This window comes from Pundamilia nyererei, unplaced genomic scaffold (genome assembly GCF_000239375.1).
Source record: "Pundamilia nyererei isolate P.nyererei 1_Seehausen unplaced genomic scaffold, PunNye1.0 scaffold00042, whole genome shotgun sequence".
In the NCBI taxonomy this organism is placed as follows: domain Eukaryota; kingdom Metazoa; phylum Chordata; class Actinopteri; order Cichliformes; family Cichlidae; genus Pundamilia; species Pundamilia nyererei.
The window spans coordinates 3,537,135-3,545,706 of NW_005187443.1; the positions used below are offsets into that span (position 1 = coordinate 3,537,135).

Consider the following 8,572-nt stretch of genomic DNA (forward strand, 5'->3'; position numbering starts at 1 on the left):
TGATTCAAACACAAGCGCACGCACATCCAAAGACACATGCTTGACGCTTAACAAACCCACTGCCACACATACACACACTACACTATTTCTAATAGTTGGTGTTGTTTTACTGTTCACGTGAAGCCCCTTGATGGACCATAGGCCTCTGAAGCGGGTGAGTCTTCTCTTGCTCTCTTCTCTCACTCCCTCTCTCCTGGTGGCTGATGCCTGTTTGCATGTCAGCAGAGGGAGGGGGAGAGGAGATCCTGGATTATCATCCTTCCATCTCGCTCTCTCTCTCTCTTCTTCCCTCCCTATCACCTTGTCTCTCTCTCTCTCTCTCTCTGCCAAATGATGTCAGGACTTGTGCATGACTGACATAGTTAGAGGAGCGATCCCTGCGTATGGTTTTCCTAGGGGCATGTTCTGACTGTAATTGCAAGGGGACTTTAAGTGTATTGCTTGGCCTGCAAGTCTTATTTTTTGTGCCTTGATGGGTGGGGACAGTAGCAGAAGGGAGAATGTGTGCGTCTGTTGGAAGGAGTTACTGGGAATTTGCTGAATTACGTGCGGCCTTTGGATATGAAAATGAAAAAACAAGACATGCAGTTGCACGCACACTTACACAAATCTCCGACTCTGAGACTAATATGTGTTTGCTCTTCTTCAGGGCCAGAGAGCAGAGAAAGGCCAGGGGTCCTGAGAGCCCACCACCAGGCCCCGCACAGAGCCCCCTCAGCCTGTGAGCAATCTATGTCCCCCTCCATCTTCTCCTTTTTCTGTCTCTTCTCTTCTGCCCTCTCTAAACTCCCTTCCCTTTCCTGACCCTTTTCCCTTGCTTTCTTCTTTCCTCGTCTCCCCTCTTTTCTCTCACTCCCTCTCCCCTCTTCTCTCAAGATGAAAAAAAAAAAACTTTTCCCAGACAGACTGAGGACAGGATAGGTGTCCATCATGGCAGCTCAGACAGACAGACTGCTGGGCAGAGCCCAGGGACCTGGCTCTGCCCACAGCACTGATCCTCCTCCCCAGTTTCACTGGGAGGCCATCACATTAACCTCATGGCATTCTTTGCACTCTTCATGGGTATGTTTCTTTGCAAGAGCAAGTCGACGAGTCAAACCAGAGAAAACGAGGAAGCGCCTGACAACGGGATACCGCTGTTCGCGGCGGCGGCCGGATGCACCGAAAGGCTCCCGTAATGAACAGCTCGCTCGAGAGAAAGGCTACTTTGACATGCAGAAAACACACAAAGCTTGCTGCGTTTTGTGTCCGAACAAAAATCCATGAAAGAATAAGAAAAACATAAACCAAAAAACTCACTTCTGTGTTGCATTTGCATGCAAGGTTTTTCGCTTATTCCTCCTCTCCATCAATCCCGAAGAGCTACAGTCGCAAATCATTCTGCCGATTTAGTATACCACAGTATCACCAACCACTCTGACTCGCAGGCGTGCAAACCTATTACTCAGTCACCCAATCAAAAAGGGGAGGAACTGCACTTGAATGTAAGAGGGGCATTGTTAGATAAAGGGATGGGGTCTGAATAACGATGTCTTAATTTGTTACATGGACTTTGTATGGAGTCGTTCTCAGAGGCGGCATTTTGCCCGCCCGATGTGGTGTGTCCGTGTTTGTTCAATTCAATGCATGTGTTTGAGCTACGAGCTCCTGCATGCTTGCCAAAACTGCTTTAGTGTTGTTTCTTTTGTATTTCTGTGTAATTGTGTCTCACTTACGTCCTCATCAACTTATCCTTGCCCTGTGTAATGTGAACTGTGTAAGGACAACTTACTTATTTTGGGTGCTTTTGTTTTGTTTGTTTTTTTAAAGGGAAAAAAAAAACTTTATTTATTTAAGGGTCTGATTATTTATTTAATTGGCTCAAGAGTGGTTGTAGCTCGAGGCTGGTTTTTTCCCCCCCATGTGATGAAATGCGACATGTTCCAATGGTTAAATGTCTCTGTTAGTTTGTTCTTTGCGTGAACCTCTAAATCCTACCTGTGGTTTTGAGGAGAGAGTCACATACCATTGCCTTGACTTCTTCTTGAGTCTGAGAGGTCTCTATGCTTGCTCTGTACAGGACATGGGTCCTATACCTGCCCCTATACAGGGCACTGGTCCCCATATTAGCCCATACGGGCAATCAAATCCATATTTTGGACTATTGCATATTCCTGTATATAAACTGACGAGGTAAGGGGATATGAGGACCCTGAAACTTTTTCATAAGAGGACTGTATTTAAGATTATAAATTATTTTACTCCCATAATGAGAACTTAAGACAGAGACCTGGGTACACAGGATGGCTGTATTGCTTGTAAATAATGTAGATAATACAAACGGATTAACGTGCATGAGATTTAAGACAAAGAAACAGCAAAAAGAACATGTTAGTGGCTATGGACTGTGAGAGGATTTTAACTGCTTCACTTTAAGAGTATCCAGTTATAAGTGTTACTGAAAAGAACATTTTGTTAAAAAGCATGCAACTTGAAAACTCTAATGTTAGAATTATAAGTGGGAAAAACAAAGTTAGCTGAAACAACGATCTTTCAGACAAAACATTTACACTTTGTGCTTTTCGTTTCTTGGCTAGCAAAAATTAAACTCCTTTTGCCAGTAGTGCCAATTATTATGAATGCTATTTTGCCTAACAGTATGTTACGTTGGCGAAACCAACGCCCAAAAGATATCGGTAAGATCTACCGAGGCAACACGCAGACAATAAACCGCAGAAGAGATGTAGTGCCAGCGCAGCCGTAGACCTCCTACAAGTTCTGAAGTTTGCCCAAGGCAGGCTTACGTATAGGTGACGATGCACGTGGGGAAATGATGCCAATGGCGATGATGATCGTTTAAATGTGAGTGCAACGACTGACGATGCAAAAGAAAAGAGAAAAAAAAGGGAAGAGGGCGCTACATTCTTCACAATGTGGTTGTGCTTCAGCAGCATACTAGCTTTTATTAAGATCATTTATCACACCTACAGCGGATCCAACCTGGCCTCCAGTCTAAGCTTTCCATCCTCAAACAGAATGTCCTTCCCCGTTTTGGTTTTGACATATCATTTTCTCCTCATTGTCACTGCCATAATTATACTACATGTACTTTAGACTTATGGAAAGCTCTGTTTAGAAAGTGCCTGCTCAATAACAGAAAAGTGCAAAATAATATCAGGAAGTATCTTATTGTGTGTCCTCTGAAAGGTTTCCAGTTAACCTGTTTGTTTTTTCCTAAATTGTGTGTTTTCAAATGAATCTGACAGTGTTAAACTTGACCTTAGTCTAAGCTGGAAGCTGTAATTGGGAATGTGGTGTGAATGAATGCTCATGGCCTGATTGACGCTGTGTGTCGCTTGCTCGGGCGATTAATTACCCTATTGCCGTTAAGTCCTACTTTTTGTGTGCGTTTTTCAGTAATTAGAAGGGAGAAAACCGCTGAATTCAGCCTCCGTGTACTAAAGTATGAAAGGCACAGTCACGAGTATGTTCGCCCTCCAAGAGGAAGCTGTGTTTTCTTTCACTTTGTCTGCTTTTCCCCTACAAAAAAAATATTTTACAACATTTAAACAAAATCATAACTGGGCTTTTTTTTCCTCATAGAGGACAAAAATATCGTTCACACACACTTCCTTTCTTTGTCTTTCTCCCTGTCTCACAAGGATGTGCATAGACACATAAACGCAAATGTACACACAGGTGCAAAAATAAAACGGCCACACGCTTTCTCTCTGTGCTTATGTCTTCGGGAACAATGAAATCTCTCCCTTAGATTTTACTCAGGGTTGAAGAACAGGGAGATGGTATGTGGAGTGCAATGACTGCTGGCACAGAGTTGTAACACTGCAGGTGACAGGTTGTGTACATTTGGGTGTGTATGTGTACATATTTGAATGTGTCGGGGATACGTCGTCCACTTGTATCCACACTCTTTATAATAGTCTAGAAGCAGCAAATGTGATCTGTTTGCCTTATCTGAGAAGAGAGTGAAAAACACGCTTAAATATGAATTCCATTCAAAGCAAGTAATAGGGTAGGAAAAAAATACTTATGCATTTGCTGTAGTCTTAAACGCACAAGATTCTTAATATAAGAAATTCATAAGTGATACAAAAAATAGGTAATGGCCCCTGAACACCTGAAAAACAAAACAAAGTGAAAAGAGATAGCAGATTGTGAGATTAACAGCTGGAAGATATCGATTGTGTTCCATATGTTTTCTGAGGTTTCATCATACTGAGAGGCAGCCATGGTTTGGACAGTGCTGTTAGGAGCGTTCATACGGTATCACATGAATAACTTCTTAAACTGCCCTTCCTCTCACATCAGCACAACTAAAGGACACTGCTTTTATATAACAGACACACATGAACATACGCACATACACAACAACTTCTAAATGCTCAAGCTTACAGACCACACGCACACGCGAAACTGAACACACAGATTGCAGAAAATCCATCAATATGCTCACGTTTTTGGAGAGGATGGTGACTGTAAAAAGATTATGTAGAGTAGAAGAAGTAAAAAAAATAAAAAATAAAATAAAGAAATAAATACATAAATAAAAATAAGAAATGTTGCCATAGTAAACAGCTGGTTAACATGTGCAGAGATGGCCTCTGTTCTCTTAAGTCCGCCTAGAAATGAATGGTATATAACCTTTCAGGCCTTGTTTTGAGAGGGCGTGGCCAAACACCACATTGCATGCTAGAATGGTAGTCCCTCATAGATAATCTATGGCTAGACCTCTCCTTGCCTTCCTCTTCTTTCACTCCCCCCTGGCCCTCCCCGCTTTTCTCCCGCTCTCATCTCCTGCTGTATTCCCACCTTGCCTGCTGTTGTGTTCTCCATGCCTATCTCAGTCTCTCATTCCTTTTTATTTTGTAGCCTAGTTTTTAACTTCTTTTGTTTTACGAACATGCATGCACAAGCATCACTAAATTGTTGATGTTTTAAAAAGAATATTTTGTTGCTGAGGCCATGCAAAGTGTTTTGAATATTGCCCTTATATGTGGAAAATGTCTTCTGAATGCTTTACATAATTTCTGCTGTAAAATGATATCAGAATAAAAAAGAAAATTTGCACTTTAACACATTTCCTGGCTCGTATTTATCCCTCACCTGGTCCCTAATGAGAAACTTGCAGATTGCGATGCTCTACTGAAGGGATGTCAAACTCATTTTACACTGTGGGCGACATATAGCAGGCCAGACCAGTGAAACTCTCCTCTCTCCTATCAGTGTAAACAGGTTTACCTACACACTTGATCGCTGGGATAAGTATTAGAAAAAGAATTGATTTTAACATTCCAGCTCTTTGCCCAGATTGTCTTGTGATTAAAAAACAGAGTTTTTCGTTTATTTACAGAATATGTTCTTTCTTTTTTTTAAATACCGTGGACCTATTATAAAAAAAACAATCAAAAATAGAAGTTTATATAGTAGAAAAAGCAGGAAGGTTTCTGTCATTTAATTATCTGTTACTTTGGTGTAACATGAATGGCCATGGCTGAAATCCTCGTCAGTAGGAAAAGCTGTAAAACTTATGAAAATACAGTTAAAAGTTCATGTTTATTCTATTGCTGTCAAACGATTACAATTTTTAATCGGATTAATCACAGGGTTGCTGCTGATTAATTTCGATTAATCACGATTAAATATCATTCATTTTTATCTATATTAATCACATTTCATTTTGCATGAGCAAACAGACTCAAGAAAAAAGGGAATCAATACACACTTAACATGTTTATTGAGCATCTTGAACATTCATGTTAACAAAAAACTGTAAACATGTATCCACATTAATGTGGTCCTAAGACAAACTAACTTGTTGACATTGCCCGAGAGGAGAGCTGACCGCTTCTTATTTACAATGTTGCTTGCAACTGTGAACGGTCTCTCGCACAGAACAGCGGTTGCAGGAGTGGGCAGATATTTTCTAGCCAGCAGTGCCAGCTTGTCATGAGCTCCTGAAGGAGCTGACCACCACTCCGAGGGACAGTCCTAATGATCGGCTCTGCTCTATACAGGCAGAAACTCCTCATCTGATTCTGAATCTGAGCCCATCTGTAACAGACTCACTCATTACAAGTCTGTCGAGGTGAGGACTCATCATGCAGCAGTCTTTCAAGTAATGCTTTGCATTAAAATGTGATATTTTAAGCTGGAAGTGCTTCGGTGAAAAGAAGATTCCTTCTTGCACAATTGCATAATACTTTGTGTCGGTCAACTGTTCCGTCTTGTTTTTGGTTTTTTTATACTCAAATTTCCCATCGAGAGGACCAATCATCTTCCATATTTAGTTGACTAATTCTGCTGCCTGTCACTACCAGATCAACTGCCTGTTTGCTCATGTGCGAAGGTAACTCTCCTTGGACAAACTGCCCGAAATGCGTTGACAGAGACGCGTCAGGGATTTTGAGTCATTCTGCACTTCAGATGGGTTAACTGCGTTAAAAATTTTAATCTGCTTATTCATGATGATGGATTTATCAGTCCTGAAGACTTTCTGTGACTCTGTAGTGGCATCAGTGATCTTTCATGATGTGGTCTGCTGCTAAGCGTTCCTTAGCAATACAAATAATTATGAAAATAAAATGAACAAATATTTCCAAATTAATCTTAACACATAATGCTCTGGTCATAATTATATCAAGGTGTTTCACATCAATGAATGTTACACTAGCCTAAATTTATTGCTAAGTAGCAGCCAATCAGAGTGCCCCAAAGGACCCGGCTGGTGGTTGGTGGTCAAAAGGAGTGGACACATATCCATACCTCTACAGGTATGTCATCTGGACCAACTACCTGTCCACTCTTCATCCTCTCTACTCTTCATGCTCTTCATAGCTGTCCTAACTCCCTTTTTACTAATTCACTAATTTCCTATATCCTCTTTCTATAATTTTCTTGACTCATCAGCTCATCAAAGTACTCTTTCCAACACTATATACTAACTGAACAAATATACTAACTGAATACTTACATCTCTATATTTAATCACCCTAATCTGCTGCACATCCTTTCTTTCCTTCCTTAGTGCACATCACATTCACTATAAGGATTTTCCTTTGCCATCTCATTGCCCAGTCTCCCAGTAGTACTGTCGACTTTCTTCTTTTCCATGCTCTTCCTTTAAACCCTTTACTGTACTTCCACCAGCAAAACTATTAACAGTACATTAGGATAATACTAATGTAATAATTTTAATTAAGAATCTGACATATAAAATCCTACCTAAGTAAAATTTTGCGTATTATCACGAGTATTATATTTATCTTTATTATTTTATACTTTTTAAATATAAAGTATAAATACTTGTGAAAACTTTATGAGTACTTTACAACAAGGGACTTGCTATGCTGTCAAGTTGCTTGACCGTTACACAACTTAAAGTTAGTCGCAACTTGATTAGATATGATTGGATATTTATGAATCAATGCAAGGTGGTGACAGGTTCGTTTGCCTGCTGTGTTTGACATGACATTAGGGTACAGTCTGTTTTTTAACAGCGTTTCTGGATCAGTGTCATCATGAGTTAAAAAAAAGGAAAGAAAAGAAAAAAGAAAGATTGATGCTTCTCTTCTGTGAAAAAAGTGAACCATGGCATTTCAGGACAAGACTTGGGGAAATTGTTTAATTTTATTTCATGCTTGTAAGCACACTTGAATTTGTGTCATCCATCACTAAAACAAAACAGACTGGCTTCTCTCTGCTGAAAAAAGTGAGATTTGTGCCATCTCAGAGGCTCCTGGAAACTTGGGAAAATTTTATGTTACAAAAACATGACATTTTAAAATATAGAAACCAGATTGATTATTGCTACTCAACAGTAACTGGGGGCGGAGCTTAGCAAATGTGTCAGAGGCCTTTAGAGTGCTTTATGTTCAAATGAATGTTGTCATAGCATTAACTGAAGAAAACATTTTGCAGAGTGCTGGCAGATTTTACACACACTTGCAGTGGATTACAGTTGAAAAAAGGAGAAGACAGAAAAGGAAGAAGAGATTATTTTCTAAGGTAAGAACCGCCGGGCAAGTGACAGTTGCTAAAGTGGAAATTTAAAGGTGACATGCAGTGTCCACATTAATGTTTAACTTTTCTAAACACAGTATGGACCTGTACATGTGTTGCTCTTCTAAGGTACCTTCTTGCTGCATAGTGTGAAATGCTTTTAAGAGTACAACTGTGCATGCAATTTTTGCATTATGGTTACAAAAGAGAAGTTGAATCATGTATATACCACTTCAGTAAGTTTTTGCATTGCAATGGTGTATTATCTTATTGGATTATTGATCATTTTTACTGAAGTAAATAAATTCTCCTTTGACTGCTCAAGGACATGAAAGACTGTTTCAGATGGGCATCCCTCTTTATTTGTTTTGTCAGACTAGGCTTAGGAGGCATTTGTACATGGGTCCTCACATTTTGTAATTCCTTTAGTGTGATATAACAAAGCAAGTACTTTCTTACAGCCCATTCTTACACCAACCATGTTTGAAAATCTTCCAGGCTAACTACTAAAATCTAACAAAGAGGAATGAAAATGTTTGAATTTAGGATCTGGTATCTTTTGCTGTTTAGCTAG

General features: G+C 39.9%; 2 protein-coding genes across 3 annotated transcripts in view; both read left to right on the forward strand.

The window, feature by feature from the left end:
- LOC102201697 (calmodulin-binding transcription activator 1) overlaps window positions 1–3,537 on the forward strand; it is a 54,340-nt gene extending 50,803 nt beyond the window's left edge. Inside the window, exons 21-22 of one of the 2 annotated variants that reach the window (XM_005731355.1) lie at window positions 124–154; window positions 650–725. In XM_005731355.1, coding sequence (XP_005731412.1) covers window positions 124–154; window positions 650–682 — 64 coding nt within the window. In that variant the 3' untranslated portion in view covers window positions 683–725. Of the gene's footprint in view, window positions 1–123; window positions 155–649 lie in introns of both variants that reach the window. The other variant, XM_005731354.1, reaches the window with a different exon arrangement.
- Window positions 3,538–7,897: 4,360 nt separating this feature from the next.
- hipk1b (homeodomain interacting protein kinase 1b) overlaps window positions 7,898–8,572 on the forward strand; it is an 18,648-nt gene continuing 17,973 nt past the window's right edge. The window contains exon 1 of the mRNA XM_013910372.1: window positions 7,898–8,004. The gene's annotated coding sequence lies outside the window, so the exon portion shown is untranslated. The remainder of the gene's footprint in view (window positions 8,005–8,572) is intronic.